Source organism: Salvelinus namaycush, unplaced genomic scaffold (assembly GCF_016432855.1).
Source record: "Salvelinus namaycush isolate Seneca unplaced genomic scaffold, SaNama_1.0 Scaffold1769, whole genome shotgun sequence".
Classification (NCBI taxonomy): domain Eukaryota; kingdom Metazoa; phylum Chordata; class Actinopteri; order Salmoniformes; family Salmonidae; genus Salvelinus; species Salvelinus namaycush.
In genome coordinates this window covers 1-16864 of record NW_024058529.1, presented here as the reverse complement: position 1 = coordinate 16864, position 16864 = coordinate 1, and the positions used below count along the sequence as shown (strand labels likewise).

The 16864-nt window shown below is 48.3% G+C and overlaps 1 protein-coding gene across 1 annotated transcript in view; it reads left to right on the top strand.

The window, feature by feature from the left end:
* LOC120037596 (small G protein signaling modulator 2-like) overlaps positions 1-5129 on the top strand; it is a gene marked incomplete at both ends in the record, with an annotated part of 41165 nt that extends 36036 nt beyond the window's left edge. Inside the window, 3 exons of the mRNA XM_038983591.1 lie at positions 3289-3457; positions 3693-3757; positions 4984-5129. Coding sequence (XP_038839519.1) covers positions 3289-3457; positions 3693-3757; positions 4984-5129 — 380 coding nt within the window. The remainder of the gene's footprint in view (positions 1-3288; positions 3458-3692; positions 3758-4983) is intronic.
* Between the last annotated feature and the right edge of the window lie 11735 nt (positions 5130-16864).

Sequence of the window (16864 nt, the reverse complement as noted above, 5' to 3'; positions counted from 1 at the left end):
AAAGGGCACCTATTGGTAGATGTATAAATTCAAATAAGACATTGAATGTCCCTTTGATCATTAATTACACTTTGGATGGTGTATAAATACATCCAGTCACTATAAAAATACAGGCGTCCTTCCTAACTCAGTTGCCAGAGAGTAAGGAAACCGCTCAGGGATTTCACCATGAGGCCAATGGTGACTTTAAAACAGTTACGGAGTTTAATGGCTTTGATAGGAAAAAACTGAGGATGGATCGACAACATTGTAGTTACTCCACAATAAATGAATAGAAGAAAACCTGTACAAAATGAAAATATTCCAAAACATACATCCTGTTTGCAACAAGGCACTAAAGAGTAAATCTGTGAAAAATTTGGCAAAGAAATGTACTTTTTGTCCTGAATACAAAGCGTTATATTTGGGGCAAATCCAACACAACACGTCACTGAGTACCTTTCATATAAGGACAATTACCTAAAACACAAAGCCAAATATACACTTGAGTTTCTTACCAAGACGACATTGAATGTTACTGAGTGGCCTAGTTACAGTTTTGACTTAAATCGAAAATATATGGCAACACTTGCAAATGGCTGTCTAGTAATGAACAACGAACAACTTGACAGAGTTTGAATAATTACAAAAATGTGCAAATATTGTACAATCCAGGTGTGCAAAGCTCTTAGAGACTTACCCAGAAAGACTCACAGCTCTTAGATACTTACCCAGAAAGACTCACAGCTCTTAGAGACTTACCCAGAAAGACTCACAGCTCTTAGAGACTTACCCAGAAAGACTCACAGCTCTTAGATACTTACCCAGAAAGACTCACAGCTCTTAGAGACTTACCCAGAAAGACTCACAGCTCTTAGAGACTTACCCAGAAAGACTCACAGCTCTTAGAGACTTACCCAGAGAGACTCACAGCTCTTAGAGACTTACCCAGAAAGACTCACAGCTCTTAGAGACTTACCCAGAAAGACTCACAGCTCTTAGAGACTTACCCAGAAGACTCACAGCTCTTATAGACTTACCCAGAAAGACTCACAGCTCTTAGAGACTCACCCAGAAAGACTCACAGCTCTTAGAGACTTACCGAGAAAGACTCACAGCTGTAATCGCTGCCAAAGGTGATTCTAACATGTATTGACACAGGAGTGTAAATACTTATGTAAATGAACCATTTCTGTATTTAATTTTCAATACATTTGCAAAAATGTTTAAAAAAAACATGTTTTCACTTTGTCATTATGGGATATTGTTTGTAGATGGGTGAGAAAAAAAACTCAATTTGATCCATTTTGAATTCAGGCTGTAACACAACAAAATGTGGAATAAGTCAAGGGGTGTGAATACTTTCTGAAGGCTCTGTAAAATGTATATCTCATACATCTATGTGAGCAATGTAAGCTAAATTAAATATACAATATTTGAAAGAGTCATTTGAATCTGATATCGACAAAGAGAGAAATCTCTCTCTCCCTGAATCGATGTCTTGGTTGAGTTAGAGCCTGGGCAACAGATCATGTCATTCTAGCCAGACAAGAGATCTTGTTTTATTTAGCCAATAAGGAAACCAATGACACGTACTGGACGCAGCCAACAGGTTAGTTTACAGCCTAGTCTCAGAGCACCTTAAGACTGATTCTCTGTCCCTCATCATTTTATCTATTTTCCTTGCTGTTGTCTTCCCCCTTGTTCCATCACTTTCTCTCTCTCTCTCATCCCTCACTCTCTCCCTTCTCTCCCTATCTCTCTCTCATTCACCTCTCCATCCCCCTCTCCCTCCATCCCTCTCTATTCCCTTCCCTTTCTCTCACCCCACCTCTATCCCTCTCTCTCCCCCTTTCCATTCCCCCTTCTCCATCCTTCTCTCACCCCACTCTAACCCCCCTCTCTCCATCCCTCTCTCTCCATCCCCCTCCACCTCTCTCTCCCTTCTCTCTCCATCCTCTTTCCCCACCTCCATTCCTCTCTCTCCATCCCCCCTCCCCCTCTCACCCTCCCTCTCCCCATCCCCCCCTCTCTCCCCTCTCTCTTCATTCTTCTCTCACCCCCCTCTCCATCCCCCCTCTCTCATCCCTCTTTCTCACCCTCTCTCTCCATCCCTCTCCATCCCTCTCGCTCACCCTCTCCATCCCTCTCGCTCACCCTCTCCATTCCTCTCTCTCACCCTCTCCATCCCCCTCTCTCCATCCCTCTCTCTCACCCTCTCCATCCCTCTCTCTCCATCCCTCTCTCTCCATCCCTCTCTCTCCATCCCTCTCTCTCATCCCTCTCTCTCACCCTCTCCATCCCTCTCTCTCACCCTCTCCATCGCTCTCTCTCATCCCTCTCTCTTACCCTCTCCATCCTTCTCTCTCCATCCCTCTCTCTCACCCTCTCCATCCCTCTCTCTCCATCCCTCTCTCTCACCCTCTCCATCCCTCTCTCTCCATCCCTCTGTCTCACCCTCTCCATCCCTCTCTCTCCATCCATCTCTCTCCATCCCTCTCTCCATCCCTCTCTCTCACCCTCTCCATCCCTCTCTCTCACCCTCTCCATCCCTCTCTCTCCATCCCTCTCTCTCAACCTCTCCATCCCTTTCTCTCACCCTCTCATCCATCTCTCTCCATCCCTCTCTCTCACCCTCTCTCTCCATCCCTCTCTCTCCATCCCTCTCTCTCACCCTCTCCATCCTTCTCTCCATCCCTCTCTCTCATCCCTCTCTCTCACCCTCTCCATCTCTCTCTCACCCTCTCCATCCCTCTCTCACCCTCTCCATAACTCTCTCTCACCCTCTCCATCGCTCTCTCTCATCCCTCTCTCTTACCCTCTCCATCCTTCTCTCTCCATCCCTCTCTCTCACCCTCTCCATCCCTCTCTCATCCCTCTCCATCCCTCTCTCTCATCCCTGTCTCTCACCCTCTCCATCCCTCTCTCTCACCCTCTCCATCGCTCTCTCTTACCCTCTCCATCCCTCTCTCTCACCCTCTCCATCCCTCTCTCTTATCCATCTCCATCCCTCTCTCCATCCCTCTCTCCATCCCTCTCTCTCCATTCCTCTCTCTCACCCTCTCCATCCCTCTCTCTTATCCCTCTCCATCCCTCTCTCCATCCATCTCTCCATCCCTCTCTCTCACCCTCTCCATCCCTCTCTCTCCATCCCTCTCTCCATCCATCTCTCTCCATCCCTCTCTCCATCCCTCTCTCTCCATCCCTCTCTCTCACCCTCTCCATCCCTCTCTCTCACCCTCTCCATCCCCCCTCATCCTCTCTCTCCATCCCTCTCTCTCACCCTCTCCATCCCCCCTCACCCTCCAGACCATGGGGAGATGATGGACATCCAGGGAGCCTATATGGGAGGCAGCCCGTCGTCATGGCAGCAGGGAGCAGAGTGCACCAGTCACATGTCGTCATGTCTGCCTTGCTCCGCAGGGGGCAGTAACGTCTCATTGGAATACCCAGCAGGCTGCACCTGCATCCACGACCGGTGAGAATATACACACACACACACACACACACACACACACACACACACACACACACACACACACACACACACACACACACACACACACACACACACACACACACACACACACACACGAACACACGCATGGACTCACACGTGCACATACACGTACACTCCTGCAGAGAATGGATCACATCATTAATTGATAACCTGAAATCACAATCTCACCGCTTTATGTGTGTCCTGACTCCAGGAGCCCTCTGAAGATGCTGTGCCAGAATATGAAAAGGCAGATCGTCTCCAGGGCCTTCTACGGATGTAAGTCTGTCTGTGTTCTCTCTCTCAGAGTTGTTTGTTTCTCAGTTCCTATGGCATAAAGGAAGAGACCAGTTCCTATGGCATAAAGGAAGAGACCAGTTCCTATGGCATAAAGGAAGAGACCAGTTCCTATGGCATAAAGGAAGAGACCAGTTCCTATGGCATAAAGGAAGAGACCAGTTCCTATGGCATAAAGGAAGAGACCAGTTCCTATGGCGTAAAGGAAGAGACCAGTTCCTATGGCATAAAGGAAGAGACCAGTTTCTATGGCGTAAAGGAAGAGACCAGTTCCTATGGCATAAAGGAAGAGACCAGTTTCTATGGCGTAAAGGAAGAGACCAGTTCCTATGGCATAAAGGAAGAGACCAGTTCCTATGGCATAAAGGAAGAGACCAGTTTCTATGGCGTAAAGGAAGAGACCAGTTCCTATGTCGTAAAGGAAGAGACCAGTTCCTATGGCATAAAGGAAGAGACCAGTTCCTATGGCATAAAGGAAGAGACCAGTTCCTATGGCATAAAGGAAGAGACCAGTTCCTATGTCGTAAAGGAAGAGACAAGTTCCTATGGCGTAAAGGAAGAGACCAGTTCCTATGGCGTAAAGGAAGAGACCAGTTCCTATGGCGTAAAGGAAGAGACCAGTTCCTATGGCGTAAAGGAAGAGACCAGTTCCTATGGCGTAAAGGAAGAGACCAGTTCCTATGGCGTAAAGGAAGAGACCAGTTCCTATGGCATAAAGGAAGAGACCAGTTCCTATGGCGTAAAGGAAGAGACCAGTTCCTATGGCGTAAAGGAAGAGACCAGTTCCTATGGCGTAAAGGAAGAGACCAGTTCCTATGGCGTAAAGGAAGAGACCAGTTCCTATGGCGTAAAGGAAGAGACCAGTTCCTATGGCGTAAAGGAAGAGACCAGTTTCTATGGCGTAAAGGAAGAGACCAGTTCCTATGGCGTAAAGGAAGAGACCAGTTCCTATGGCGTAAAGGAAGAGACCAGTTCCTATGGCGTAAAGGAAGAGACCAGTTCCTATGGCGTAAAGGAAGAGACCAGTTCCTATGGCATAAAGGAAGAGACCAGTTCCTATGGCGTAAAGGAAGAGACCAGTTCCTATGGCATAAAGGAAGAGACCTCCTGTCTTCTTTCATGTCTGTCTTTCTCTCAACTCCTTCTTTCCCTTTTCTTTCCCTTCTTCTTTCTCGCCACACCTGTCTCTTGTCCCTCCCTCCCTGCAGGGCTGGCCTACTGTCGACACCTGTCCACGGTCCGTACCCACTTGTCAGCACTGGTCAACCACAACATTGTCCCTCCTGACAAACCGTGTGAGGCGTCGGGGGGCCTGAGTAAAGACTTGTGGAGCAAGTACCAGAAAGACTGCAAGGTGGGTTAGTGGGTGGCTGCCTGGGTGGATTGGTGGATGGGTAGCTGGTTGGCTGGTTAGGTGCTGATTGGGTGAGTTTAATGTTACAGCTTGTCCTCTAGAAGGGGTCAATGCAACATAGACATCAGACTGCTTAGTCATTTATTATAATTTTATTAGGCAAGTCCGTGAAGAACAAATTCTTATTTTCAATTACATTCTAGGAACAGTGGGTTAACTGCCTTGTTCAGGGGCAGAACAACCGAATTGTACCTTGTCAGCTTAGGGATTCGATCTTGCAACCTTTCGGTTACTAGTCCAACGCTCTAACCAATAGGCTACCTGCCTCTAACCACTAGACTACCTGCTTCTAACCACTAGACTACCTGCCTCTAACCACTAGACTACCTGCCTCTAACCACTAGACTACCTGCCTCTAACCACTAGACTACCTGCCTCTAACCACTAGGCTACCTGCCTCCTCTAACCACTAGGCTACCTGCCTCTAACCACTAGGCTACCTGCCTCTAACCACTAGGCTACCTGTCTCCTCTAACCACTAGGCTACCTGCCTCCTCTAACCACTAGGCTACCTGCCTCCTCTAACCACTAGGTTACCTGCCTCTAACCACTAGACTACCTGCCTCTAACCACTAGGCTACCTACCTCTAACCACTAGGCTACCTACCTCTAACCACTAGGCTACCTGCCTCTAACCACTAGGCTACCTGCCTCTAACCACTAGGCTACCTGCCTCTAACCACTAGGCTACCTGCCTCTAACCACTAGGCTAACTGCCTCTAACCACTAGACTACCTACCTCTAACCACTAGGCTACCTGCCTCTAACCACTAGGCTACCTGCCTCTAACCACTAGGCTACCTGCCTCCTCTAACCACTAGGCTGCCTGCCTCTAACCACTAGGCTACCTGCCTCTAACCACTAGGCTACCTGCCTCTAACCACTAGGCTACCTGCCTCCTCTAACCACTAGGCTACCTGCCTCCTCTAACCACTAGACTACCTGCCTCTAACGACTATGCTACCTGCCTCTAACCACTAGACTACCTGCCTCTAACCACTAGGCTACCTGCCTCCTCTAACCACTAGGCTATCTGCCTCCTCTAACCACTAGGCTACCTGCCTCTAACCACTAGGCTACCTACCTCTAACCACTAGGCTACCTGCCTCTAACCACTAGGCTACCTGCCTCCTCTAACCACTAGGCTACCTGCCTCTAACCACTAGGCTACCTACCTCTAACCACTAGGCTACCTGCCTCTAACCACTAGGCTACCTGCCTCTAACCACTAGGCTACCTGCCTCTAACCACTAGGCTACCTGCCTCTAACCACTAGACTACCTACCTCTAACCACTAGACTACCTGCTTCTAACCACTAGACTACCTGCCTCTAACCACTAGACTACCTGCCTCTAACCACTAGACTACCTGCCTCTAACCACTAGACTACCTGCCTCTAACCACTAGACTACCTGCCTCTAACCACTAGGCTACCTGCCTCTAACCACTAGGCTACCTGCCTCTAACCACTAGGCTACCTGCCTCCTCTAACCACTAGGCTACCTGCCTCCTCTAACCACTAGGCTACCTGCCTCCTCTAACCACTAGGCTACCTGCCTCTAACCACTAGGCTACCTGCCTCTAACCACTAGACTACCTGCCTCTAACCACTAGGCTACCTACCTTTAACCACTAGGCTACCTACTTCTAACCACTAGGCTACCTGCCTCTAACCACTAGGCTACCTGCCTCTAACCACTAGGCTACCTGCCTCTAACCACTAGGCTACCTGCCTCTAACCACTAGACTACCTACCTCTAACCACTAGGCTACCTGCCTCTAACCACTAGGCTACCTGCCTCTAACCACTAGGCTACCTGCCTCCTCTAACCACTAGGCTGCCTGCCTCTAACCACTAGACTACCTGCCTCTAACCACTAGGCTACCTGCCTCCTCTAACCACTAGGCTACCTGCCTCCTCTAACCACTAGGCTACCTGCCTCTAACCACTAGACTACCTGCCTCTAACCACTAGACTACCTGCCTCTAACCACTAGACTACCTGCCTCTAACCACTAGGCTACCTGCCTCCTCTAACCACTAGGCTACCTGCCTCTAACCACTAGGCTACCTGCCTCTAACCACTAGGCTACCTGCCTCCTCTAACCACTAGGCTACCTGCCTCCTCTAACCACTAGGCTACCTGCCTCCTCTAACCACTAGGCTACCTACCTCTAACCACTAGGCGACCTGCCTCTAACCACTAGACTACCTGCCTCTAACTACTAGGCTACCTACCTCTAACCACTAGGCTACCTACCTCTAACCACTAGGCTACCTGCCTCTAACCACTAGGCTACCTGCCTCCTCTAACCACTAGGCTACCTGCCTCTAACCACTAGGCTACCTGCCTCTAACCACTAGGCTGCCTGCCTCTAACCACTAGGCTACCTGCCTCCTCTAACCACTAGGCTACCTGCCTCTAACCACTAGGCTACCTACCTCTAACCACTAGGCTACCTGCCTCTAACCACTAGGCTACCTGCCTCCTCTAACCACTAGGCTACCTGCCTCTAACCACTAGGCTACCTACCTCTAACCACTAGGCTACCTGCCTCTAACCACTAGGCTACCTGCCTCTAACCACTAGGCTACCTGCCTCTAACCACTAGGCTACCTGCCTCTAACCACTAGACTACCTACCTCTAACCACTAGGCTACCTGCCTCTAACCACTAGGCTACCTGCCTCTAACCACTAGGCTACCTGCCTCTAACCACTAGGCTACCTGCCTCCTCTAACCACTAGGATACCCGCCTCTAACCACTAGACTACCCCTCTCTCAACCACTAGACTACCTGCCTCTAACCACTAGGCTACCTACCTCTAACCACTAGGCTACCTGCCTCTAACCACTAGACTACCTGCCTCTAACCACTAGACTACCTGCCTCTAACCACTAGACTACCTGCCTCTAACCACTAGACTACCTGCCTCTAACCACTAGGCTACCTGCCTCCTCTAACCACTAGGCTACCTGCCTCTAACCACTAGGCTACCTGCCTCTAACCACTAGGCTACCTGCCTCCTCTAACCACTAGGCTACCTGCCTCCTCTAACCACTAGGCTACCTGCCTCCTCTAACCACTAGGCTACCTGCCTCCTCTAACCACTAGGCTACCTGCCTCTAACCACTAGGCTACCTGCCTCTAACCACTAGACTACCTGCCTCTAACCACTAGGCTACCTACCTCTAACCACTAGGCTACCTACCTCTAACCACTAGGCTACCTGCCTCTAACCACTAGGCTACCTGCCTCCTCTAACCACTAGGCTACCTGCCTCTAACCACTAGGCTACCTGCCTCTAACCACTAGGCTGCCTGCCTCTAACCACTAGGCTACCTGCCTCCTCTAACCACTAGGCTACCTGCCTCTAACCACTAGGCTACCTACCTCTAACCACTAGGCTACCTGCCTCTAACCACTAGGCTACCTGCCTCTAACCACTTGGCTACCTGCCTCTAACCACTAGGCTACCTACCTCTAACCACTAGGCTACCTGCCTCTAACCACTAGGCTACCTGCCTCTAACCACTAGACTACCTACCTCTAACCACTAGGCTACCTGCCTCTAACCACTAGGCTACCTGCCTCTAACCACTAGGCTACCTGCCTCCTCTAACCACTAGGATACCCGCCTCTAACCACTAGACTACCCCTCTCTCAACCACTAGACTACCTGCCTCTAACCACTAGGCTACCTACCTCTAACCACTAGGCTACCTGCCTCTAACCACTAGGCTACCTGCCTCTAACCACTAGGCTACCTACCTCTAACCACTAGGCTACCTGCCTCTAACCACTAGGCTACCTGCCTCCTCTAACCACTAGGCTACCTGCCTCTAACCACTAGGCTACCTGCCTCTAACCACTAGGCTACCTGCCTCTAACCACTAGGCTACCTGCCTCTAACCACTTGGCTACCTGCCTCTAACCACTAGGCTACCTGCCTCTAACCACTAGGCTACCTGCCTCCTCTAACCACTAGGATACCCGCCTCTAACCACTAGACTACCCCTCTCTCAACCACTAGACTACCTGCCTCTAACCACTAGGCTACCTACCTCTAACCACTAGGCTACCTGCCTCTAACCACTAGGCTACCTGCCTCTAACCACTAGGCTACCTGCCTCTAACCACTAGGCTACCTGCCTCTAACCACTAGACTACCCCTCTCTCAACCACTAGACTACCTGCCGCCCAGTCATCACATTCAACATAACAATGCAACGTAGACATCAGACTCTCCATCCCTCTCTCTCACCCTCTCTCTCCATCCCTCTCTCTCACCCTCTCATCCCTCTCTCTCACCCTCTCTCTCCATCCCTCTCTCTCACCCTCTCTCTCCATCCCTCTCTCTCACCCTCTCCATCCCTCTCCATCCCTCTCTCTCCATCCCTCTCTCTCACCCTCTCTCTCCATCCCTCTCTCTCACCCTCTCTCTCCAACCCTCTCTCTCACCCTCTCCATCCCTCTCCATCCCTCTCTCTCCATCCCTCTCTCTCACCCTCTCTCTCCATCCCTCTCTCTCACCCTCTCCATCCCTCTCTCTCCATCCCTCTCTCTCACCCTCTCTCTCCATCCCTCTCTCTCACCCTCTCTCTCCATCCCTCTCTCTCTCCATCCCTCTCTCTCACCCTCTCTCTCCACCCCTCTCTCTCACCCTCTCCATCCCTCTCAAACTGACTTGAAAGAAGTATGTTTTGATCAGAGACTGTTCTCTTGTGTTGCTGCCAACTCTAGAATGGCTAACCCCAGCCCTCTCATATCTCTCTTCCTCCATCCTAGTCTCATCTAATTGTAATGGGTCTCAGAAAAATTAACTGTCATGAAAGAGCATGTAATCAGTGCTTCACTTGGACTGAAATAGGTTCCGGTACTGATTTTGGGTGCCAGTAGTGTTTATATTTAGGTCTCTCTCTCTCTCTCTCTCTCTCTCTTCTCTCTCTCTCTCTCTCTCTCTCTCTCTCTCTCTCTCTCTCTCTCTCTCTCTCTCTCTCTCTCTCTCTCTCTCTCTCTCTCTCTCTCTCTCTCTTTCTCTCTGTCTCTGTCTCTCTGTCTGTCTCTCTCTCTCTCTCTCTCTGTCTGTCTGTCTGTCTCTCTCTCTCTCTCTCTCTCTCTCTCTCTCTCTCTCTCTCTCTCTCTCTCTCTGTCTCTCTCTCTCTCTCTCAATTCAATTCAATTCAATTCAAGGGGCTTTATTGGCATGGGAAACATGTGTTAACATTGCCAAAGCAAGTGAGGTAGATATTATACAAAAGTGAAATAAACAATACAAATTAACAGTAAACATTACACATACAGAAGTTTCAAAACAATAAAGACATTACAAATGTTATATTATATATATACAGTGTTGTAACAATGTACAAATGGTTAAAGCACACAAGTTAAAATAAATAAGCATAAATATGGGTTGTATTTACAATGGTGTTTGTTCTTCACTGGTTGCCCTTTTCTTGTGGCAACAGGTCACAAATCTTGCTGCTGTGATGGCACACTGTGGAATTTCTCCCAGTAGATATGGGAGTTTATCAAAATTGGATTTGTTTTCAAATTCTTTGTGGATCTGTGTAATCTGAGGGAAATATGTCTCTCTAATATGGTCATACATTGGGCAGGAGGTTAGGAAGTGCAGCTCAGTTTCCACCTCATTTTGTGGGCAGTGTGCACATAGCCTGTCTTCTCTTGAGAGCCATGTCTGCCTACGGCGGCCTTTCTCAATAGCAAGGCTATGCTCACTGAGTCTGTACATAGTCAAAGCTTTCCTTAAGTTTGGGTCAGTCACAGTGGTCAGGTATTCTGCCACTGTGTACTCTCTGTTTAGGGCCAAATAGCATTCTAGTTTGCTCTGTTTTTTTGTTAATTCTTTCCAATGTGTCAAGTAATTATCTTTTTGTTTTCTCATGATTTGGTTGGGTCTAATTGTGCTGTTGTCCTGGGGCTCTGTGGGGTGTGTTTGTGTTTGTGAACAGAGCCCTAGGACCAGCTTGCTTAGGGGACTCTTCTCCAGGTTCATCTCTCTGTAGGTGATGGCTTTGTTATGGAAGGTTTGGGAATCGCTTCCTTTTAGGTGGTTGTAGAATTTAACGGCTCTTTTCTGGATTTTGATAATTAGTGGGTATCGGCCTAATTCTGCTCTGCATGCATTATTTGGTGTTCTACGTTGTACACGGAGGATATTTTTGCAGAATTCTGCATGCAGAGTCTCAATTTGGTGTTTGTCCCATTTTGTGAATTCTTGGTTGGTGAGCGGACCGCAGACCTCACATCCATAAAGGTTGGTGAGTGGACCGCAGACCTCACATCCATAAAGGTTGGTGAGCGGACCGCAGACCTCACATCCATAAAGGTTGGTGAGCGGACCGCAGACCTCACATCCATAAAGGTTGGTGAGCGGACCGCAGACCTCACATCCATAAAGGTTGGTGAGCGGACCCCAGACCTCACATCCATAAAGGTTGGTGAGCGGACCGCAGACCTCACATCCATAAAGGTTGGTGAGCGGACCGCAGACCTCACATCCATAAAGGTTGGTGAGCGGACCGCAGACCTCACATCCATAAAGGTTGGTGAGCGGACCGCAGACCTCACATCCATAAAGGTTGGTGAGCGGACCGCAGACCTCACATCCATAAAGGTTGGTGAGCGGACCGCAGACCTCACATCCATAAAGGTTGGTGAGCGGACCGCAGACCTCACATCCATAAAGGTTGGTGAGCGGACCGCAGACCTCACATCCATAAAGGTTGGTGAGCGGACCGCAGACCTCACATCCATAAAGGTTGGTGAGCGGACCGCAGACCTCACATCCATAAAGGTTGGTGAGCGGACCGCAGACCTCACATCCATAAAGGTTGGTGAGCGGACCGCAGACCTCACATCCATAAAGGTTGGTGAGCGGACCCCAGACCTCACATCCATAAAGGTTGGTGAGCGGACCGCAGACCTCACATCCATAAAGGTTGGTGAGCGGACCGCAGACCTCACATCCATAAAGGTTGGTGAGCGGACCGCAGACCTCACATCCATAAAGGTTGGTGAGCGGACCGCAGACCTCACATCCATAAAGGTTGGTGAGCGGACCGCAGACCTCACATCCATAAAGGTTGGTGAGCGGACCGCAGACCTCACATCCATAAAGGTTGGTGAGCGGACCGCAGACCTCACATCCATAAAGGTTGGTGAGCGGACCGCAGACCTCACATCCATAAAGGTTGGTGAGCGGACCGCAGACCTCACATCCATAAAGGTTGGTGAGCGGACCGCAGACCTCACATCCATAAAGGTTGGTGAGCGGACCGCAGACCTCACATCCATAAAGGTTGGTGAGCGGACCGCAGACCTCACATCCATAAAGGGCAATGGTTATAACCGAGTCAAGTTTTTTTGCCAGATCCTAATTGGTATGTCACATTTTATGTTTCTTTTGATGATATAGAAGACCCTTCTTGCCTTGTTTCTCAGATCGTTCACAGCTCTGTGGAAGTTACCTGTGGTGTTGATATTTAGGCCGAGGTATGTATTGTTTTTTGTGTGCTCTAGGGCAACAGTAGATAGAATTTGTAATTGTGGTCCTGGCAACTGGACTTTTTTTGGAACACTGAGATTTACAGTCAGGGCCCAGGTCTGACAGAATCTGTGCAGAAGATCTAGGTGCTGCTGTAGGCCCTCCTTGGTTGGGGACAGAAGCACAAGATCATCAGTAGACATTTGACTTCAGCTTCTAGTAGGGTGAGGCCGGGTGCTGCAGACTGTTCTAGTGCCCTCGCCAATTCACTGATATATATGTTGAAGAGGGTGGGGCTTAAGCTGCATCCATGTCTCACCCCACAGCCCTGTGGAAATTAATTTGTGTGACTTTCTTTCTTTTGCTAGTTTTAACCACACACTTGTTGTTTACGTACATGGATTTTATGATGTCGTATGTTTTCCCCCCAACACCACTTTCCATCAATTTGTATAGCAGACCCTCATACCAAATTGAGTCAAAAGCTTTATTGAAGTCCACAAAGTATGAGAAGACTTTGCCTTTGTTTTGGTTTGTTTGTTTGTCAATTAGGGTGTGCTGGGTGAATAGGTGGTCTGTCATACGGTAATTTGGTAAAAAGCCAATTTGACATTTGCTCAGTACATTGTTTTCACTGAGGAAATGTACGAGTCTGCTGTTAATGATAATGCAGAGGATTTTCCCAAGGTTGCTGTTGACGCATATCCCACGGTAGTTATTGGGGTCAAATTTGTCTCCACTTTAGTGGATTGGGGTGATCAGTCCTTGGTTCCAAATATTGGGGAAGATGCCAGAGCTAAGGATGATGTTAAAGAGTTTTAGTATAGCCAATTGGAATTTGTGGTCTGTATATTTTATCATTTCATTGAGGATACCGTCAATACCGCAGGCCTTTTTGGGTCGGAGGGTTTGTATTTGGTCCTGTAGTTCATTCAAGGTAATTGGAGAATCCAGTGGGTTCTGGTAGTCTTTAATAGTTGATTCAGTGTAATTGGAGAATCCAGTGGGTTCTGGTAGTCTTTAATAGTTGATTCAGTGTAATTGGAGAATCCAGTGGGTTCTGGTAGTCTTTAATAGTTGATTCTGTGTAATTGGAGAATCCAGTGGGTTCTGGTCGTCTTTAATAGTTGATTCTAAGATTTGTATTTGATCCTGTATATGTTTTTGCTCTTTATTCTTTGTTATGGAGCCAAAAAGATTGGAGAAGTGGTTTATCCATACATCTCCGTTTTGGATAGATAACACTTAGTGTTGTTGTTTGTTTAGTGTTTTACAATTTTCCCAGAAGTGTTTAGAGTCTATGGATTCTTCAATTAAATTGAGCTGATTTCTGACGTGCTGTTCCTTCTTTTTCCGTAGTGTATTTCTGTATTGTTTTAGTGATTCCCCATAGTGAAGGCGTAGACTCAGGTTTTCTGGGTCTCTGTGTTTTAGTTGAATAGATTTCTCAATTTCTTTCTTTGGTTTTTGCATTCTTCATCAAACCATTTGCCATTGTTGTTCATTTTCTTTGGTTTTCTGTTTGAATTTTTTTGATTTGATAGGGAAGCTGAGAGGTCAAATAAACTGTTAAGATTTTCTACTGCCAAGTTTACACCTTCACTATTACAGTGGAACTCTTTGTCCAGGAAGTTGTCTAAAAGGGATTGAATTTGTTGTTGCCTAATTGTGTTTTGGTTTCTACACTACAGTCCTTCCATCTGTAGCATGTCTTAATATTATTCAGTTCCTTTGGCTTTGATGCCTCATGATTGAGTATTGCTCTGTTCAAGTAGACTGTGGTTTTGCTGTGATCTGATAGGGGTGTCAGTGGGCTGACTGTGAACGCTCTGAGAGACTCTGGGTTGAGGTCAGTGATAAAGTAGTCTATAGTACTACTGCCAAGAGATGAGCTATAGGTGTACCTACCATAGGAGTCCCCTAGAAGCCTACCATTGACTATGTACATACCCAGCATGCAACAGAGCTGCAGGAGTTGTGATCCATTTTTGTTGGTTATGTTGTCATAGTTGTGCCTAGGGGGGCATATGGGGGAGGGAACGCTGTCACCTCCAGGCAGGTGTTTGTCCCCCTGTGTGCTGAGAGTGTCAGGTTCTTGTCCGGTTCTGGCATGTAGGTTACCACAGACTATTACATACATGTCCCTGGGCCTGGAAATGTTCGATCTCCCCCTCTAGGATGGAGTAGCTGTTATCGTTAAAGTATGTAGATTCTATTTGGGGATATAGGTAGCACACATGAGGAAATTTTTCCCTGTTGAGATAATTTCCTTATTAAATTCTTGACAGATGTAAAAATGTTCCTGTTTTGACCTAATTTAATCGAGTGAGTTAGGTCTATATAGGGTGTGACCAGGGTTTGTTTGGTGTGGTTTCAGCTGGTTGGGGTGTGGCTGGTGAAGCTGTGGTCTGGGTGTAGGTCCTCTTGGCGTGGCTTCTCTCGGTGCAGGTCTTTCGGGAGGTGGTCTTGCAGGTCTGGGAGGGGTGTCTCGCTGGTCTACAAGGGGTGTCCATTACTCTGTTGCTCCTGTGTGAGGTGCTGGAACTACGGTTTAGGGTGACATCCTTCAGGGTCCTGTAAAATGTGGGGATTCCTTGCCTTGTGGAGGTGTACCTGGTTGTAAAGGCTGTTCAAGTCCAGGGTGGAGTCGTGGACCAGGTAGACATTAGGTTTTGAGGCACAGTCCTGGGAAATTCTTGGATTCCCCCGCTGTATGGTGACAAGGTAAATGTATTTTCGTGGTAGCAAGGTGGAGATAACCACTTGTGCGTTGGAGAAAGTGAAAGATGCTTTTTCAATCACTCCCTTGGGTGCTGTGGCCACCCTATCCTGCTGTGTTCTCAGGTCATTTGTGCCCGTGTGAATTATGCTGTGGTTGGGGGACCCTAGTCTGTCCTCTGACAACAGCTCCAGGGTATGCCTAGTGTTTGGGCACCAGAGTTTAGCCACTTTGTGTTTGGGGAAAACGTTTATTCTCTTGAATGTATTTGCCATTTGAGTCAATGAGGAGCACAATCTCTGGCTTTTGTGTGTCCTTAGTGGATGTGTGAGGGTTGTCAAGAGAGCTATGTGGTGGTTAATTTCTGTATTACCAAATGAGGAGGGAGACAAACTTCACACACCAGTCAGAGTTATACTTAAACTACATCTTTAATAATAAGAGCTTTGCAATAGCAAGGACTTTCAATGATGCACCATTTCTAATGAACCATTGAAAGTGACAACACAATGGCTACTGAGATCTTTTATAGCAAAGATACACCCCCCTAGTCGACATAACAAACCACAGATATTAGGAACAATTCACAAAGGAAGACTTTATAAATGGAAAGGAGTATCCCGTAGCCATATAGCATTCGCTATAAACTATCGTTCAGTTTGGTCCCTAAAACGAGGTTCTAATCTCGTACCTGGTACTTCATAGCACAGAACCATTACCTCATGTTCTCTGGAATGCTCTTTAGGTTTTATCACCCAAAGACATCGTCAATCTCCTCTGTCAGTGTTATCTCATAGAGGCCCTCCTCAGTGGAACATACACACACAATAGTTAACAGAATACTCTATTCTGTCGATTGTAAAACAACCATTATAATGCAATACAAGCATTATAACATAATCTGGCAATTTCCACGACAGCTATCAGGGAGCTGACAGGGGGGGCTGGTAGGGGGGTTGGGGTCTGTTGGGCTTGTAGGGAAGGGGGTGGGGTCTGTGTGGCTGGTAGGCAGGGGGTGGTGGTCCTGTTGGGTTGGTGGGTCTTGTGTTGCTCTGGCCACTGTTGGTGTTGAGGTCATGGTGTCCGGGTCTGAGGTGGTCTGTTAGGAAGAACGTGGGGTCCTGTTGGGATTGGTGTTGAGGTCGTGGTCCGGGTCTGAGGTGGGCTGTTAGGAGGGGGTGGGGTCTGTTGGGTTGGTGTTGAGGTCGTGGTCCGGGTCTGAGGTGGGCTGTTAGGAGAGGGTGGGGTCTGTTGGGTTGGTGTTGAGGTCGTGGTCCGGGTCTGAGGTGGGCTGTTAGGAGGGGGTGGGGTCTGTTGGGTTGGTGTTGAGGTCGTGGTCCGGGTCTGAGGTGGGCTGTTTTAGGGGTGTGGCATGTGGTTGTGGGGGTCTGTTGGGTTGGTGTTGAGGTCGGGGTCCTGGTCTGGGTGGGCTGTTAGGAGGGGG